This window comes from Oryx dammah, unplaced genomic scaffold, assembly GCF_014754425.2.
Source record: "Oryx dammah isolate SB20612 unplaced genomic scaffold, SCBI_Odam_1.1 HiC_scaffold_19, whole genome shotgun sequence".
Classification (NCBI taxonomy): domain Eukaryota; kingdom Metazoa; phylum Chordata; class Mammalia; order Artiodactyla; family Bovidae; genus Oryx; species Oryx dammah.
In genome coordinates, this window is record NW_024070203.1 from 21,134,905 (window position 1) to 21,154,987 (window position 20,083).

The 20,083-nt window shown below is 47.2% G+C and overlaps 1 protein-coding gene across 1 annotated transcript in view; it reads right to left on the reverse strand.

Annotated features, from left to right (window-relative positions):
• The window catches only part of TG (thyroglobulin), a 231,788-nt gene that overhangs the window by 153,317 nt on the left and 58,388 nt on the right, over positions 1-20,083 (reverse strand). Inside the window, exons 26-30 of the mRNA XM_040262090.1 lie at positions 16,920-17,111; positions 12,671-12,835; positions 2,715-2,780; positions 1,375-1,455; positions 566-703 (exon numbers count right to left, since the gene is read on the reverse strand). Coding sequence (XP_040118024.1) covers positions 566-703; positions 1,375-1,455; positions 2,715-2,780; positions 12,671-12,835; positions 16,920-17,111 — 642 coding nt within the window. The remainder of the gene's footprint in view (positions 1-565; positions 704-1,374; positions 1,456-2,714; positions 2,781-12,670; positions 12,836-16,919; positions 17,112-20,083) is intronic.

Genomic DNA, 20,083 nt, shown 5'->3' on the forward strand with positions numbered 1-20,083 from the left:
GATAGGTGGATGGATGGATGGATGGATGGATGGATGGATGGATGGATTGTTGGATGGATGGATTGTTGGATAGATGGATGGATAGGTGGATGGATGGATAGATGAATGGATGGATGGATTGTTGGATGGATGGATGGATGGATGGATGGATGGATGGATGGATGGATGGATTGTTGGATGGATGGGTGGATAGGTGGATGGATGGATTGTTGGATAGATAGATGGATGGATGGATTAAAAGATGGATGGGTAGATAGATTAATAGATGAACTGATAGATGGATGGATGGATTGTTGGATAGATGGATGGATGGACTGTTGGATAGATGGATGGATGGATGGATTGTTGGATGATTGGATGATAGGTTCTGGGAGCAGAGTAGGTACTGACTGCACAGTTAGCTTCTGAAGATGTAGTTATGTTCTGTTTTCTGTATCACTCATGACAGTAATACTGAAGTGATCTCTGAGTTTGATCTTGTCTATGTCTCAAGAGTTGTTAAACTAGGCCTGTGTTGCCTGACCACAGGGTGGAGAAGTAGGCGGATGAGGGCTAAGATACTCACGAGAAAGGCACCACAGGTTTGCCTGCTGAAGTGAAAATAAGTGTTTGAAAAGCCAGTGTTGCTGGCTGGGCAGGGATAGGTTTCGATCGACAATGACCTGTATAAGGTCCACAGGAGAGAAAAGACCTGTTGTCAAATCTGAAAAAGAAAGGGCGAGTCAACTTCCTTTGGCTTTATCTCGTGGCAAATCTGTCTGTCTGTCTGTCTCTCTCTTTCTGACTCTTTCTCACATATGCATGTGCGTGTGTGCACACACACGCACACACACACACACACACACACACACTTGCAGGCTCAGTGACTCCAGAGCCAGTTTGGAATCAATATGGCTGGGAGTCTGGTAAGGCAAGAAAAGTTCAGAAGGTCCCAGAAAATCCTAAAAATTATGGAGTTGCAAAATCTCAGAATCTTTGTTGGGGAGTAAACCTGGGAGCCATCTGGCTCAACTTTTCACTAAGGCAGGACTCTTGCTCATGATATTTCTGGCCAATCTCCCTGCAGACTCGTGTGACTTGTCTGTCCTGACCACAGCAGCCCACCTCACAGTTAGGAAGTTGAGAAGTCAAATCTGCCTCTTTGTAAATGTGAACAACTGATATGCCCTCTGTCTTCCCAAGCCATGTAGAATTTCTATCTCCCTCCCAAATGGCAGCCTTCATCTGTGAAGACAGCTCTCAGCTCTGCTCAGCCCCAGACTTGAAAGTTCCAGCTTACCCATCATGGGTCCATTCACAGATCCGACCATTGGCATCACCATCTTGTCTCCACAGCCAGACCCCCAAGTATATCAAGAAGTTTGGGGTGGGTACCTGTTTCTGATGGAGATGCTGGCCTTGGTTCCATGCCTCTTCTGCATCCCATAGACTCAGATCGAGACCCCATGTCAGAATCTAGGGGAGAAAAAGGGATTATTGTTCAAATATTCAGAAGGAAAGGGGAGGTATTCTTCTGGTCAACAAATGATAATGACAATGTGAGAAATCATCATGGTCCACAGCCAGGGGCCCCAATAAGATCTGAAAAACTCCAGTGGCATAGTTTTGCATTCTTTGGCTTTTTATGGAACATCAACAAACTTCTCCATAAGGGAACTATTATTGTCCTTAATGCTGAAATTATCAACATTTGCAAAATCCTCCAGAGTTAACAGAGTATGTTCATAAACATTGGTCTTCCCAAGACTCCATGATAAGGAGTAAGATTTCCATTTTACTCTTGAGGAAACTAAGACTCAGGGACTTGAAATAACTTATTCCAGAACAGGCAGGTGGAGAGTAGACGAAATGGGGTTCAAACGAGTTAAAATAAACTCCCAAGTCAGTAACAGGTCTTCCATGATGGGGGAACTGGGTTTGGGGTGGGCCTTGGGATGCTTCTGTTTAGTGGGACAAATGTCCTGGGAAGAAGCAAGTCCTTAATTTTTCACCAGCTAGCAAGCTATTTAAAAGAAATTTTTTTTAAATTGAAGTATAGTTATATACAATATTATAAAAGTTGTTCATGCTCAGTCACTCAGTCATGTCCAACTCTTTGTGATCCCATGAACTGTAGCCCACAAGGCTCCTCTGTCCATTGAATTCTCTAGCAAGAATACTGGAATGGGTTGTCATTTCCTTCTCCAGGGGATCTTCCCTACCCAGGGATCAAATCCATGTCTCCTGCATTGGCAGATGGATTCTTTACTGCTTTGTTTGTCCTCCTTTGAGTTTGTGAACATTGACCAAGTGCCTACTCAGAGCCAGGGACTGTGAAAGGCATGTGGGGTGAGTCTAACATGATAAGCGAGATGGCCAAGCCCCCAGGAGGGAGGCACCTGGGTCTGAGTCCCGTAGGAGAAAGGCCTCCTGTAGGGTGTGGTATCCTCAGAGCCCCCATCCTACTGACAGGGACACCTTGTGGTCAATGAACTCCATCTCACAGGACCCAGTGCTTACTTCATCCCTCCTTGGCTTTCCACTTTCCATTTTTGTTTTACACTTTGGTGTCTGATGAGAATTGAGGCCCTTCTCTCCACACAGGGTACTCACTTGGACAGTAAATCTCTACATTTTCTTTATGGGGAGCAGAATGCCCCATGAATGAGAAGTAGGGCCACACAGCCTCCTGTGATGGGTGTCCTGCTCACCACCCTCCCCACCACAGAGCTCACCTTTCCAGAGATAAACCTGCTGGAAGCTGGTCAAGGTGTCCTGGGTTCCTTCCAGGGGGGTCAGACCTGCAAAGAAGATGTTTATTTGTAGGACTCGAGTGTGCTTGCTCCTACTAGGGACTTACCATGACCGCAACTGCCTCACCACCCCAACGCTGAGGCCCCTCCTGAGCCTGACAGTCTGTTTCCTATGCAAGGTACATCCCAAAGTCTTCTTGGAGCTCTCTTCCAGTGGCTAGTACAAAATCAAAGCTGACCAGAGTATAGCTGTTAGCATAACTGATGCCATCTTGGGCCCATGCAGTTCCTCCTATTCTTCCATTGAAGCCTAGGACTGTCCAGGGTGGTAAATCACTTCTCTGTCATCAAGGGCTTTGTAGTTAATATATATTGTTTAACAATTGTTGGGCTTTCCAGGTGGCTCTGGTGGCAGAATCTGCATGCCAGTGTAGGAGACGCAGGTTTGATTTCTAGGTCAGAAAGATCCCCTGGAGGAGGAAAATGGCAATCCACTCTAAATTCTTGCCTGAAAAATTCTGTAGACAAGAGGAGCCTGGGGGACTATACAGTTCATGGGGTTGCAAAGAGTCGGACATGACTGAGCAGCTGAACACACACACACACAATTGTTAGGTCCAGGAGGCCTCTGGTAGCCTCCAAACAATGACGAAGACCTTGGCTGATGTATTCCCAGCACCCATGAGACTAGCTACCATTCATAAATCTTGACTTGGGAATGCATGCCTTGTTCCCAAGCACATACCTCTATTTGCTTTTGTTGTTCGGTTAGTCTCTTAGTCGTGTCTGACTCTTTGCGACCCTATGGACTACAGCCCACCCAGGCTCCTCTGTCCATGGGATTCCCACAGCAAGAATATGGGAGTGGGCTGCCAATTCCTTGTCCAGGGGATCTTCCTGGGCCAGGAATTGAACCCAAGTCTCCTCCTATGTGTGTGTGTGTGTGTGTGCGTGCGTGCAGTCGTATCCAACTCTTTGGGACCCTAGATTAATTCTAAATCATCCCAGGGGCTCCTCAACAGTGCAGAGTGTAGCTACTAATGGTTCTAGATCACTGACGTTGGATCCCCACCCAACCCCTGTAATAAATTGACCCATTGATTATTTGGAGCTGTGTGCCTCATTTCCCACTGTCAAGATACCTTCTCAGTTCAGTGGGCACTTTTCCACCAGACCCCATGTGTCTTTCTTAGGGCACCAAAGGGACTACAAGGGGAAGGGCCATGGTGCTGTGACACTTAGCATCACTTAAGGAAATGTGGATTGGTTTAAAGAGACCAGAACTTAAAGAAGTGTCAACAGTTGTATTCATTTCCCATTTCACTTAAGTCCTCTGAGACTCTCACCTCATTGGCAACCAGGGATAGTATTTGTGAGGCCAGGAATTTCTATCTTCAGTCTCATGCTTGACCATAACTTTCCAGCTATTTAAATATACTTCCAGAGGCTGATAATTGAGTCTTATTTCTCTTTTTCTCACCAACACCTAGCATAACCCCTGGTAGAGAACCAGTGTTCAGAACATTCATGAATGCAAAGAGGAATGAGTAAGGAAAACAAAGCAGTCAGTGGTTTTCAGAGTCCACAAAGTAAACACAGAGCCTCACTGCACAAGCACAAGAAGGCTGACCATGAAACTACTTTTTCTACTGCAAACTTCTGATCCTGCAATCCATTCCTCAAAGCCTCTCCAGTTCTATATTGTTGATGGTGAGAAGGTACAGAGAACAGAAGCAAACACAATTCCTCCTTTTCCTGGCTAATGGTTTACATTGCCCAGACATTGTTCCCTGCCTTCCACAAGAACTGAGTTAAAACTTCCCCATTACATAAACAGGCCTGCAGACTCTTGCCGGGAGCCAGCATGAAGAATCCCACCCCTGACAAGGTCATGAGGAAGGAAGCCTGACAATATGCAAGGATGTGATCAGACTTCAGGGATCCCCCTGGAATTTCCTGAGCATGTACCCCCAAACCCAAAAATCTACAGGCCTTTGTACTCTGCTTTTCCACTCTTCTGATATTCTCTGGAAAAAGTCAACTCAGGGCTTTAGTCTTCTGCATTTGAAAGGGATGTTTCAGTTAAACCCCCTCTGATAACTAACTCTCTAGCTTGCCTAACAGTTTCCCCGGACCTCTTACAGCTTGTGAATTGCTTACAGCCCTCCAAGCGAGAGAAGCACAAAGCTTAAAAGCATCTTAAAGATACAGAGCCTTTTCTAAAGAGTTAAAAATTATATTGGTAGAGGGTTTTCACTGTTGACTCAATGATTGCTGCCAGGCCTCCATATTCTTTATCTTTTAGGCACCTGGGAGGATGTTAATCAATGTAAACGGGATATGGAAAAAGATATATAGTAGTTTTGATGTTAGCAACACTAGACTTTTGAGTTAATTACTTTTCTTTTGTTATATATCACTGCACTCCTCTTGTGTCCTTGCTATGTAAGAATGTAACTTTATTTAGTGCTTTCTGAGAGTGGCACCAGACCTTGGGAAGATCAACACAAATAAGTCTTCTGGTTGACAAACCCTTATCAGAAAAAAAGGCTGTAAAATGTTAATTGGCCCTTTTTGGCCAGAAGATGATGTAAATCACCTAAGACTTGTGTATATAATTAGGTATGCAGAGAGAAAAGCCTGGTTTTGATAAGAGTCTGGACTGCTAACACTGCCTAATTTTGTATTACCCATTGATCTCTACGTACAAAAAAAGGTATAAAAGGCCTTTCTAGACAATAGGGGCTGGGAGCCAGTGGCTGGACTGGTTTCCCCCGTGTCTCCTCTTTACTCTAATTTCAGGCTGAATTCCCATCTGGAGGCGGGTGGCTCACTAGGTCTACTTACTTGCCCTGGCTTTTAAGACCCGCACGAAAGGGAGCCTAAGTCGGGGCACCCTTCGATATTCAAGTGGGCGCCGGTGGCCCAACGTAGATAGTGCAAGCTCCTTGTCTGGAAATTTATTGGCCTTCCCCGTAAGCCAAGTTATTCAGCCTTCTTTCTTCACCTAATTTTCCTACTATACTATTTCTTCCTAATCTAATCTTATATTAATAAATAAATAAGTTTTTTCCTCGCCAACTCCATCCACCCTTCAAATTCCCTGGATCCACCGGGGCTGGACCCCAGCAGACTCTGATGCATGTAATCGGCTCTCTCTGTAATCAAGGCTGCAGGAATACACACACATTTAGAATGGTGGCAGTTTGGCATGGAGCCTGATTCTTGAAGGTTGGTGGGTGTTATGTGATCTTAATTGACTTCAAGACGCTTCTGCAGAGATCCTGTGCTGCATCTGAGGTGGTTAGCTTGACTCTAAAAACCTGGAAGTGTTGTTGTTCAGTTGCTAAGTCAAGTCCAACTCTTTGCAATCCCATGGACTGCAGCACGTCAGGCTTCCCTGTTTTTCACTATCTCCTGGAGTTTGCTCAGACTCATGTCCATTGAGTCAGTGATGCCATCCAACCATTTCATCCTCTGTCACTTCCTTCCCCTCCTGCTGTCAATCTTTCCCAGCATCACGGCCTTTTCCAATGAGTTAGCTCTTCGTATCAGGTGGCCAAAGCATTGGAGCTTCAGCTTCAGTCCTTCCAATGAATATTCAGGGTTGATTTTCTTTAGGATTGACTGAACTGAGGCTGGGCAGGATCCTAAACTGGAAAGCCCAGGTTTCAGAGTCTACCTTTTCCTGACCGTTTTCTCTTCCCTGTATTATTCTCCCCCCTTGTCTCTACTTCTATTCCTTATCCTTCCTACATAAACTACACTCCAGAACCCTAGTCTCAGGCTCTGCTTGGTGCTAATGATGGCTACTGTAAAGAACTAATAGGGCCATCCCGTGTGTAGGTATCCACCATACATCCACTCCAGAGTAATCCAGTGATAACAGGGGCATGTGAGTTCCTCCCTCTCAGCCCCCAGCATCCCAAGAAAATGATAATCGTTTATACAAAACAGAATCCCATGAAGAGAATGCCAGCCAGTGAGCTGAGCCTCACCATGAACCAACAAAATGAAGCTTTGGGATTATAGAACAAACCCAGGAGTACTTCTGCCAAGGTCTATTTTTCCCATCAAAATTTTAATCCCTGTGGGCATTAAAGAATGTTTAATCTATTTTTTTATATTCATTTGCACTACAAGATATTGTCAGAAATGAGACAGAGCTTAGAGATTACTAAGCCGTTTTTCTTAGAAACAAGATCAGTCTAGCCAACACCAAATAGTTGAAAATGTCCAGAGATGTCCATTGGGAATTTAGGAGAGGCAGACTCTGAATGGATTCCTCTATCGAGACACATGTCAACCCAGGCACAAAGGTTAAAGAGAAAGCTGGTGACGGGAAAGAGAAACCTCACAGCCAGAGAAAAGTGCCGATAAGATGGCTTCAAGGGATTCACGGGGTTGTCTGTTTGGAGATGTGTTTGTTTGTTCTGGGTAATATCAGAAGTCTACCCTAAACTCCTCTGGAGCCAGAAAGGGTTGGTTGGCTTAACAGAAGAGGAGACACGTCCCTCAGATCTCTCCCAAGTGAGTCTACTCACAAAATTCTCCTTCCTCTGTTTTGCTACCTTTTACATCATCCAAGTAGGTGGGCGGGGGCAGGGGGGCGGTCTGAGAAATGGTTCTTGAGAATTTACTTTGGAAGTCTACCGTGATTCCTCACTTGGAAATGCCATACCTATTGTGTATTGATGTCTGGATGAAAATTCCATTTTAATACCCTGTTTCATACATACATAAAATTGTGCTATGGTGGTATACTTATAGTTGTGCTTACAGTTGCTAAGTTGTGTCCAACTCTTGCAACCCCATGGACTGTAGCCCTCCAGGCTCCTCTGTCTATGGGATTTCCCAGGCAAGAATACAGAGTGGGTTGCCATTTCCTTCTCCAGGGGATCTTCCCAACCCAGGGATCGAACCTGAGCCTCCTGCACTGGCAAGCAGTCTCCTGCATTGCAGGCAAACTCTTTACTGAGCCACCAGGGAAGCCCAAAATTGTGCAACAGAACATTAAAAAAAAAAAAAAAAGAGTAAAGACATGCTAAAGGGGATTCTGTGTCCAGGGGTCTGTCATCAGTCCATAAGACAGGCAAATAGGAAGCCCACTACACTTTAATAATGCCCCTATCAGTCACCCCAACTAGCCTGTGAGCCCCTTAAGAGCGGAAACCACTCTCCCCATCTCAGTGATCCAACTGCCTGGCTGGGCTCCTCACAGCCAGCTGCTTCTCAGGACGAGAGGCAGATGGGTGAGCTCAGCAACTCCCCTCCCCACGCTGTCCTGCACCCCCCACTTAGCACGGCAGCACACGCTCGACCCTCTGCCTCTCCTGCACCTTTTGTTCCCTTTCCCCCACCGACCTTCAAAATCTTGAAGGAAAACATGCTGGTAGCTGCCGGTCATCACCCAGTGACTGCAGGACAGAGGCCCCAGAGAGACGGGCAGGCAGCAAAAGTTTCAGTTACCAGACTCCTTAGTTTGCTGCTGTCATAGGAAGATCCCTCTGAGGCACTTTCTGCTTCCATCCAAGGAGATGGAGGAGCATCTCAGCAGACAGTGAATGCTGCCCCTGACGACTCTGATCCCCGAAGCTGGAGTTGAAGCCCTAGCCACGGCAGTTAATGCAAAGATAGCTTCTTGAAATGTGACACGTCACAGCTCTGAACCTCACTCCCATGAGCAAAAGTGTGATACAACCTCACACTTCTGCCTCAGATGGCCTCGGTCTCACCAGACTGTCAAACACGGATCAATTGAGCTGATGGAAAATGGTTTGTAAAATGCAACACGGATACTGACGTGCTTACTATTTGAATTTAGGGTGTTCCATTCACCAACACTTTCTAAGTAAATGCTCATTCTCCACGAACCAGATCATCTGCCAAAGCAGGTCCTCAGCGTACCTGTGAGCTGACCGACGAGAGTGGACGTCCAAACCAGACGTCCCGCAGAGCACCTCTGTTAGACGTGCAGGTGGGGGACCAGGGACTTGAGGTTCAGAAAACCACACCTTAAACTTCAGCCTGTAGTGCATGTTAGTAATCCTCTGTCGATGGGATTTTCCCAGCAAGAATACTGGAGTGGGTAACCTTTTTTTCCTCCAGGAGATCTTCCCAACCCAGAGACCAAACCCCATTTTCCTGCGTCTGCTGCATTGGCAGGAGGATTCTTTACCACTGAGCCACCTGGGAAGCCCTGCTTCATTGTGTAAACACGATATTAAAAAGCACACCCCTATTTTGCAGATGAAAACCCTAAGGTTTGGGGGGTGTTCGGTGATTTGAACAAGGTTATGGAACTGATCAGGGAGGAGGAAGCAGGATTCAACTGCAATGTTTTCAGCACAAACCACTGCTCCAGCATCTCCAGTATCTACCCAGTGTCCATCTGGGCAGTACTCCGAGGGCTTCACATGCATTCTTCCTAGGATCCTCCCAACCTCCCCAAGCATCAGAAATCACCATAAAACTCATTTTATAATTAGAAAAACCAAGAGAGATCATACAATGAGTAAGCATTCACATTGGGATTTGCCTCCCAAGGTCTGTTTCCAGAGTCTGTATTTTAATGAGCATCTAGCCATTTGCTAAATGGAAGGAAGAGGTTGACCCTCAACCACCTCTGGGATGAATAGAGTTCCTCTTTATTGCCCCTATCCCCTCTCACGTTCTCCCAGTCCAGTCTACACTGTCTCCATCAGCTGTTCAGATAGCTGGAATTCTCACTCCTCTTTCCTTTCATCAATATCTGCCATTAGGAAAGAATTTTTTCAGCTATTCGCACTTTAGTAAGAATTTTAATCCCTATGTTTATTTTCTCAGGGGTTAATTGTTCTTGAGTCTGAATTTCTATTGTTCTTGAGGCTGAATTCCTATTGTGTAAAGGAAGGATCTGTGCCCTACGGTTCCCAACTGGAGGTGACCTCCAAATCACTCTGTGTACAAAGCAACCATCAAACTGGAACATCACGAATATGACTGAGGCTGCCTGAAATTCCCAACGGTTCCCTTCATAAAGCTCCGCCTGGACCCCAGGATATACATATACACCCAGGGGCCCGGAAAAAAACTTCAAAAGTAATCACTCCGTCTCAGGGAGGCCAGACAAGGGCACAGTCTTCACTTCTTGGGCTGGACCAAGCACACGCTCTGTGTTAAGCAATTCACTCTGGATTTATTGCCCACGAATAGATCATATGTCTTTCTTCAAATGCTCGTTTTCACCCTGGGCTACCTCTCAGAATAACGGATCCCATATGTTTACTTTCCATCACAGAAAAAAACTATTTGATTTTATTTACTGCAAAAGAGATGAATCCTCCTGGAATTCCACCAAATTCTGTAACTTTTTTTTCCTAGGCTTTGGTAAATAGGCATTCCACAGGTCCGATGTGCAGTCTCTATTCCAGGTCTTATGTTCCATAGTGTGAATCCAGAAGTTAATAAGACACAGATCTTATTATATACTCTATAATAAGCCTAGTTCTTAAAATGTAACCAAAAAATGACAGATTTTTTAATGATATCATGTAATATCAATACTGCGTCAAATACACTACTAAGTTCTACACGGGTATCATCTGAAAGTACCGATATAAGGAAGCAGTTAAGAAAGTCACTTTGTAGGCTTTTGGAGGCAGAATGCCTGGTTTCAGGTCCCAACCCTTCTACTTACAAGCTCTGAGACCTTGGGAAGCCCTCACTTGTTTGCCTCAGTGTCTACAGCTGTAAAATGGGAACAATGGTAACACTAGTGCCTCCCTCAAAGCACCATGTTGAGGATCCGTGAGTTAGAACAGGTCGAGACCTTGGAGCAGGGCCTGGCTCTTAGTAAGCATGATGGAAGACATTTCTATGACTACTGTTACTGTCTACCTCTCATCTTCACAGCAACCCAGTGAGCGAGGAGCTGTCATTACCCCATTAGCAATCAGGCCTGCAGGTATTTACTGGCTTGCTCAAGGCCAAACAGCTGGTGTCCAAAACTGTAATTCAACACCATGGGGCAAACTCTCAGCTGGGCCAGGGAGGGCAGCTTCCAGACAAAGGCTGTTTCAGTGCATTGCCCACTGCCCTGCACTTCCTAAAAGACCAACGCACCAAGCACACTCGAAGCTCCACAGAGGAGGAAGGAATACGCTCTGTGGGTAGTCAGGGAGGGCTCTTGGAGGAGGTGACCTTGAGCTCACTGCCATTAGAGCCCCAAGAGCTAAAGCACATTGAGAAGTATAGCATGGAAACTTCTCCCTGCTCTGCAGAAGGCAGGACCTGGTCTCTGCCAGCCCTTAGAGGACCACTCCCAGGGTATCTCACGGCTCTTTTGACAGGTCAGCCCCCTCCCTCCTCTTTCTAGCTGACACCAGTGTGTGCTTTCGCCCCTCACCACTCAGAGGGTGCACTGGAACCACGGGGTCCAGTTCTGACATTCAAAGGCTGGCAGATAAATACAGCAAAGAGGAGATAAGATGGAGCCAGGCTGCCCTCGACCTCACACTGGATCTGAAGAGGTAAGTGAGCAACTGGGCCCTGTAAACTCGATCTCTCAAGGTCAGAAGAGAACTTCCAGGTCACCTACTCAGTGCTTCTCAGACTTAGCGGACATAGCATCATGAGACAGCCTGTTAGAGAGGATCCCTGGGGGTTTGAAAATGCCTGAGAATGCGTATCTCTCCTGATCCCCCGGTGATGCTGACCCTGCTGGTCCTGAACACACTGAGGTGCACTGGTGTGGGTCTGTCCTGACTCAGGACAGAGCGGTCTCAGCCCCTCCCAGGTAGACATCTGCAGGGGAGGCAGAGAGAGCTGACTGCTCGCTGGGGCTGCAGGTGCTAACGCTCCTCCCTGTACAATGAGAGGTGGGGTGTATGATCTCAGGGTGACCTTTAGATCCAACACTTAAGGAGAAGGTTGGAAGAGCTTCTCAAAGACAGAAGACCAAGGAGCCAGCTCAAGGGTTATTTCCATCAGTTGAGCCCAGGTCAGGGGCCCCGCAGTTCCTTGTGCCCCTTTAACAAGCCTGGGAGGTGTCGTGGTTACCACCTGAAATTCCTTAACTGTCAGAGGGGGAAATCTGCCCAGGGAGGCACTCATTTGGGAGACAGATTTCATTTTGGGCTCCAGTTCTTCCATTTCCAGTTGGCCCTCTTGGATCTACACATTTTACGCAGGACTCTGCAGTCGCTCCCGCTAAAGAATGGAGTGTTTCCCCAGCCCTGACTTTAGGTCAGGCCAGTGCAATGAGGTCTTGGTGACAGTGTCAGACCCAAGTCTCAACCTTCAGTGGCCTGGCTTGTTTTCCCTGTTCTCTCCCTGTCCTGGGACTTCCCAGGTGGCACTAGTGGTAAAGAACCCGCCTGCCAGTGCAGGAGACACAGGAGATGTGAGTTGGATCCCTGGGTTGGGAAGATCCCCTGGAGGAGGGCAACCCACTCCAGGATTCTTGCCTGGAGCATCCCATGGACAGAGGAGCCTGGTGGGCTACAGTCCATTCACAAAGAGTCGGACACGACTGAAGCCACTTAGCACGCACACGCGCTCTCACTTCTGCCCACAGGAGAATACGCTGATTTAGAAGGCGAGGCACTGAAGCAGGGCCAGGCCACCGTTGTCAAGTCCAAATGACATCATCCAACTGCCAAGCGACCCCAGGACGTGAACAAGCCTGGCCAAGGTCAGCACAGCATCCCACTGAGCCTGCCTACCCTGAGCCAACCTGAGGCCCCAGAGCTGCACCACGCTTCTCACAGAGCACCGCTGAGATGCTCTCTGGTTGTTTTTTATGCAGCATTTTGGTACAAATTCTTTTCAGAAGGATGAATTCCTCAGGGTACAGAGAGGGCTCCCAGCAGAGGAGCAGACCCTGCTGGTGAGCACAGATCACTGTGAAGGAACGCACCCAGGGTGAAGGCATGCACCTGGGGTGAAGGCACACTTACCCCTGATCTCCTGTCCTCCCAGACGCAGCATCACCTGGCGGCTGTCCTGGTCATAGGTCACTCCGGGACATGAAGCATTAGCCTGGGCTTCCGCAGGGTCCCTCCAGTCTCTGATGTGGCACAGCAGGACATCAGGGGAGCTCAGCAACCCACAGAGGAGGGGACCTGCAGAGTCACGAGACAGAGGAGAGGTGGGTGTGATGGGGACCAAGCAGGGGCCCCTTGGAGATGCACGTCTGTGCCCTGAGAAGCTCATAGGATGCAGGCAGGGAACCAGTCCTCGGGAATGGACACAGGAATTCAGGAGCCTGCTATTGACTTGGCCCATCCTTCCCCGACCATCCTGCAGTTGTCTTACCAGCCAAGTCCAGAGAGGAGGGCCAGCACTTCCTCCTCACGGGGTCAACAGCAGTGACACCTCAGATACGACCAGGGCTCCTACTGCCAGTGTCCTCTGTCTCCACTTCCCACATTTTTAAGGCTTCAAGGAAACAAACGGTGCACCCCCACCATTTCTCATTCTCTCTGTGTCTCTCTCTCTCACACACAATCAATCTTGAAGAGCTCAAGATTATTTTTTTTAATTTATTATTGTTATTATTCTGGCCGCACCATGTAGCGTGTGGGGTCTCAGTTTCCTGACCAGGTATTGACTCCACACAGCCAGCATTGGAATGCAGAGTCTTAACCACTGGACCGGCAAGGAAGCCCAAGGAAGGAGTATTTAGAGTAAAGTACAGAACTATTAGAATCCAGGAGCTGTACACTCGTGGCACAAGCCTTCCTGGTAGGAAATGAACTTCTCATCTCTGGGTAGATGCAAGCCAAGGCTGAGCACCCATGTCCTTGGGATGCACAGAGAGGATCCATTACTCGATTTGGCAGTTGGAAAGCACTGGACTACTTTGTCTCGAATATATCTTCTAACTCTGACTCTTAAAAAACCTGCCCCAATGTTATGACTTTATTTAGTAGCAGAAAGACCTACCTGCCCCCTAACTGAATTTGATAGTGATTTTAGTTAGATCAATAAAGGTAAATCAAATGTTGGGATGGATGCCTGTGACATGTCAGCCACTATGGTCAGTGTTTTAAAAATATTAATTCTCTTAATTCTTATTATTTTTTATCTCCTTCTCCAGATGAGGAAACTAAGCCTCATATAAGTACATTGCTTAAGTTTATTGAGATTTATAAATTAAGTAATTTATATACCAAATGAATTTATATACTATATACCAATTTATATAATTTATATACTATATATAGCATTATATGGTATATAATTTATACCATATTCACTGTCACATGGTATATTATTTATACCATATAGACCATTACATGGTATACAATTTGTACCATACATACCATTATATGGTGTATAATTTATATACCATATACCAATTTGGATGCATAATCCTGTTAGGTAGTACAGTTGTTCAGATTCTCCTGGGGGAAAATAAAATGGAAATACACCATTTCACATCTGCCATCCCCTCTATTATCCTAATTTATGTCCAAATGCAGATAACGCTTCAAACTTCTCTCACCAAAATGGCTCCGAAATAGATGACTCACCAATGTCTGGCTTATAAATGTGACGTCTTGTTCTCTCCTGCCCCACTTTTACCTGAGTAGCTAAAAATCACCGTCACCGTTACTGTCAACAGCATCTCGGTGGCGAACGTTTACCTCAGGGACCCACTAACTCACTCGGTGGTTCTCAAACCACTTAGACCATCATATCAAAGTCACAGAAAGGGCTTTGAAAATGCTTGTTCCCCAGCACCAATCACAGAGGTGCTGACTCCACAGTCTGTGCAGGTCAGTGGAGGCGGCGTGCACTTGGGAACGAGCCCTTATGGACAGCACCACCCATGATGTCAGTGAACGCACAGCTGAATCCCAGAATCCCTGGGCTGGTGAGGCCGCTTCATCTCACAGATGGGGCAACAGAGGCCCGGAAAGGGAGGCTGGTTTGTCCCAGCTGGGGCACGGGGGAGCAGGGATACATAAGAGCTTGCAGAGAGCTCAGAGGAACCTGAGCTCTGTGGCTGCCCGTCTCATAAACCAAGAACGAGAATCACGGACTTAAACAAGAGGCAGGTCGTGTCTTCCCTCCACCTCTCAGAGCTGAGAAGAGAAACGGGGGCTGCTTTCTTCTTTAACTAGCATTCAGTGAGCACTGCAGGTGTCTGAGAGGTGGGCACCGGCTGGAGATTTGAAATCACTTTGCTGATCCTGCACGCTGGCTTCAGTTAGATGCCAGGAGCCTCAGGCCACATAAGTGTCGCTGAACCCCACTTCCCAGTGGCTTCAGCTACTTGTCGAGGTACAAGGAGGCTCATGAATATAGGTCTGGAAGTCTCATGAGTTTTCACTAATAATTATCAGCAGAAACAAAGCCATTTCAGGGTGGGAGGTTGGCGGGGGTGGGAGCCTTGCCCAGGAGGAGGGGACAAGGGAGCAGGGAGACTGTTCGAGAAATTAAGTGCCTTCCCAGACAGCAGGAAGAGGATTCTGCTCCTGGTCACGAGCAGATCCAGCCAAAGCTTCACAAGTTAAAATTCCAGGTCTGCCCATCAGACAAGACTGGGAAACATATCTGCCTGCTGGTTGATGTGTGTCTTGAAGAAAAGCTTAACTTGCAGCATTTCGAGGTCGCTGTTCAGACCCACATAATTCACAGATCAGGGTTACACTGGAGGGGAAGGCGGGTAAGCTGCTAGCCAGAAATGTCATGGAACATAAAGGACTGTGTGCGCTTATGGCTGCATGGAACAAAATAATTATTCCGTATATGATCCTAAGGAAAATGAAATCAACATTTCCAACTTGAAAAACCCTATGGTCTGCTGAGTAATTAGACATCTGGGGAAATTGTGGTGTCCTTAGAAAAAACATTTAGTTTAAAGAAGGCAGAAGTCATCCTGGATTTGAATTGCAGGGTTTCTAAATATAGGCTGATATAGAGACATATACAGACACACCTCAGAGCTATTGCGGGTCTGGCTCCAGACCACCACAACAATGTGAATATTGCAATAAAGTGAGTCACATGAATTTTTGGTTTCCCAGTGCATATAAAAGTTATGTTCACACTGTACTGTAGTTTACTCAGTGTGCAATAGCATTACGTCTAAGAAAACAACGTGCGTACCTTACTTTAAAAGTATTTTAATATGCTAACCATCAACTGAGTCTTCAGTGAGTTGTAATCTTTTTACAACAGTAGCATCAAAAATCACTGATCACAGATCATAACAAGTTAAATAATAATGAAAAACCTGACATATTTCAAGAATTACCAAAATGTGACATAGAAACCCAAAGTGAGCAAAAGCTGCTGGAAAAATGGCACCAATAGATTAGCTTGATGCAGGGTTGCCATAAACCTTCCATTTGTAAAAAACACGGCATCTGCAAAAGCACAGCTAAGTGAAGTACAATGAAACGAGGTGTGCCTGTACATGCGCCTCTAAACACTGTACGCGTGCATGTGCTCAGTCGCTGAGTCGTGTCCAGCTCTTTTGCGACCCCATGGACTGTAGCCCACAAGGCTCTTCTGCCCATGGGATTCTCCAGGCAAGAATACTGGAGTGGGCTGCCATTTCCTCCTCCAGGGGATCTTCCCGACCTAGGAATCAAACTCACATCTCTTGGGTCTCCCGCATTGGCAGGCAGATTCTTTACCTGCCGAGCCACCTGCGAAGCCCTCTAAACACTACCCAGTCCACAAAGCCTGGACTAAGCCTCTCCTCTTCTAGACAGCCCTCCCCGACCATCAAGTCCCCTTGGCATCTTCCTCCTTTGCACTCAAGTCTCCCAAGGCCTCAGACACTCATGCTGCCGTGTGTATCAAGCCTGGTACACAGCACAGCTCCACACACACTTGGATGAGTCATAAGCTGGGTGACCAGGAGCAGCTGGTTTAAATTCTCTGAGCCTCAGTTTCTCAGTTTGTAAAAATGGAGCTTGAAATACTTCCCCTGAAAACAGCAGCAAGGAGAAACGTGGTGTTGCCATGTGAAGCAGCCAGCACAGTACATGACCTGTTGGAAGGGTCACAATTGCCCCTCATTTTGTAAATATCACCTTCTAAATGACGGTGGTCCCCTCATGCCTGCTGCTTCCTATGGCATTCCCTGTGCTGTGCATACTGGCTTTGGCAACCCCATCCCTTCCTCAAATTTTACAGACCACAGGTCATGAAAGAGGGAGGAGGCTCTGGCCCCCACTGTCACCTTACCTCCTCGGACCTGCACAAGGATGAAGCCATCACAACAGGAATCACTGTCACAGGCGAGAAGACAGAAGAGATGGACCTCGGTCAGACTGGCTCCTGAGGCTGAGAAGGTGACAGGGCTATACATTCCAGAGAGTGCACTTTGGAAACCAGTTTGTTCAAATCTTTTCTGACCTGTGATGGTGAACTCTTGGCCTGGGAGAAAAGCAGAAATATAAACTTTTTCGAGCTCTAAAATGAAGGCAGACTGTGCTAGCCAAACAACAGTGAACCCTCTGACCACAACAGGTACAGAGTTCGGTCCAGAGAGATGCCCTCTGTGTCCTAAAACCCCTGGACCTCCCGTGTGTGCAGAGCATGGAGACGTGGCCCCAAGACCCGGACAAACGCCCGCCACACCTTGGAGGGTCTGCAGGGGAGATGTGGAGAACGGGCATTTATTATGGTTTTATCACCAGTGAATATCTTTTGAGCTCTAACTGTACACAGACACCAGACCACACACTTTACCCAGACAACCTCACTGCACGCTCAGTGCTCTCGAGTTCGGTTCGGCCTGCTCTGCCATCATGAGCGTTTCTGTAACACAATGATTTGAACACGTGGTGCACAGGCAGGTTGGTTGCTGCGATGCTGAGTCGCACTGGTTGATCTGCAGTGTCCCCAGCGTGTCCCTGCCTTATGCCATCAAACCACAGGCCAATGCAGCACTTACACACGCAGCTAGAGAGCAAGCTGCAGACAGTGCTACGCGACACCCATCAGCCCACGGGCTGCTTCTTGCCTCAGACGGGCCAGTGGCTCTGTCTTTGAAGTGACGACTGCAATTCCCCCTTCTCTTTATGCACCTGGCCCTCCTTGCCACAGCTCAGCATCCTCAAACCTTCCCCTTTCCCTCCACCATCAAGCTACCCTGCCCCTTCACATTTACGGTAGCATTTCTTTGTGATAGATTCAGTATGTCTTTTTTTTTGAAAGTTTTGATAACATTTTAAATAAGCCTGCTATTGTTTTTGTCAGTCCTTTGGCTAGAAGTGGCATGGTTTGGGTTTCTTCTGTCCCTCAGTCTAGTTTTCCCATAAGCCCAGTTATTTTTAGAGCATCCTTTTGCAAATATGAGGGGTTTTAATCAGATATATATACATATATATTTTACTATAGCCAAAATGTCCATTCTATTATTATATCCGTTTTACATTTGAGGAAAGAGAGCCTTAGCAAGTGAGCAGTCTGGCCTAGGTTTACACAGCTCATTGGTGGCAAAAAGAACACCAGAGCCTGTGCTCTAGATCACCCTGACCTCCCAGTGGCCTAGCAGGTCACCAGGTCTTAACCAACTCAAGCACCTAAAGCTGGGGCAGACCTTACAGCCGAGAGTGCACACTTCAGAACCAGACAGACCCAAGTGCAAATCTTCACAGCACCCCAGGCATGTGAGTTCTTAGGTCCTCAAAACATCAGCTTCCCCTCCTGTAACCAGGCATGTAACCCTTGCAGATGATGTTGAGTGGATGAAAAGATAGACTGGAATTAAAAGGCTGAGCCAAGAACCTGGCCCTTAGCTGACACTCAGCGGATATATTACAAGTGTCCAAAGAAGCCAGCATCTTTTCCTCCAAGCCCTGGTTCACTCAGCCCCTGCTGCCTGACTACCCTCTAACTGGACCAGGCCCATCCTGCACCAAAGCCCAGCTTAACTTAAAGAGCCCATGTCCCAGCTTTATTGGGTTAGAATTCACCTCTCACCCTCGATCTCTCTTGCACTCTGTCTGTGCCTCTACTAAGGCTCTGCCTTCCTTCACCCAGAGGTTAAGCCACTTGGGACAGCAACTGCTCCCACACCAGCTGTGATTCCTGGACCCAGTCCTGCTGTCAGAGGCGAGTTGCCAGCCATATGTGACTCCTCGAATATCAATTCCAGTTCATCAGAGTCATGTTGCAATAGCCACATTCCAAGTGCCCAGTGGCCACGTGGCTACTGGCTGTCATGTTGGACAGCAGAGACTTATGGAACATTTCCACACCTGCAGAGAGTGCTGCCCGGACGGTAGGGCCACGTCTCAGCTCACAGGGCATCCTCCACACAGCCCTGCACAGAGGACCTCCTGCCTTGAGATATGGACATGTGGGCCTCTCCCCATCCTCTGTTCCAACATCCCCCTTCTCTGAAGTTCCTTCGCTGAGCACCCAAAGCAGTTCATGTCCATTTTTCTTTTCCTTTTTAAATTGTCATAAAATATACATAATGAATGATTTACCATTTTAACCATTTTTAAGTGTACAGTTCAAAGGCAAAAAGGTACATTCTCAGGATCTGCAGCATCACCACCATCTACCGCCAGAACATTTTTCATCCTCCCAACCGAAACTCTGTCCCCATCAAACACTATCTCTGCATCCCACTTCCCCCAGCCCCTAGTAACCACTGTTCCACTCTCTTCTCCATGAATGTGTCTCTTCTAAGTACCTTACATCCATCTTTACCCCAATGTCCTATTTCATTTTCATCAAAGCACTTATCACCCTCTGAAGTGCTCTTGTTAGATCAATTCCTCTATCAGCTGTGATTCTGATTTTGATCACAGCTGCATCCACAGCACCTGCTGAAGTGCGTATCCTACCACGGGTGCTGGGTAGACACGTATGGGGTGTGCCATGCTGGGTTCACCCACATGGTGGCCGAGTCCTGAGCAATGGAGCAGGTCTGGGAGATCCTCCTGAGCTGGGGGAGGCGGGGCCTGAAGTCTTGGGTCCCCTGGATGGAGTGTGACCAGACGCTTCCTGTTTCTAGGCTTCCTCTGTGAAACGAGAGCTAGACAATCTCCAAGGAACCCTCAGGCCCTGACTCCCTTTGACTCTGAAAAAGGATGTGGCTCCTCCTCCATGGTCAAGACCACGGACTTGGGCAGAGGATGGCCCTGAAGGACAAGCCAAGTTGCTCCATATTCCAGGTTCCCTAAGCTCCAGCATGTGGATGGACATGCTGACGACCTACTGGGTGCCACAGAGTTTTCGAGAGACCTTCAGAAACTGTGTCCTTTCTACCTCAACTGTGGCACTGTATTCCCACTTTTACAGAAAGTAAAATAAAGAAAGGTATTCCTGATCAAAGAACTAGTAAGTTGGGGGTGAGTCTAAACCCAGGTCAAGTTTACCCCTACCTCCCT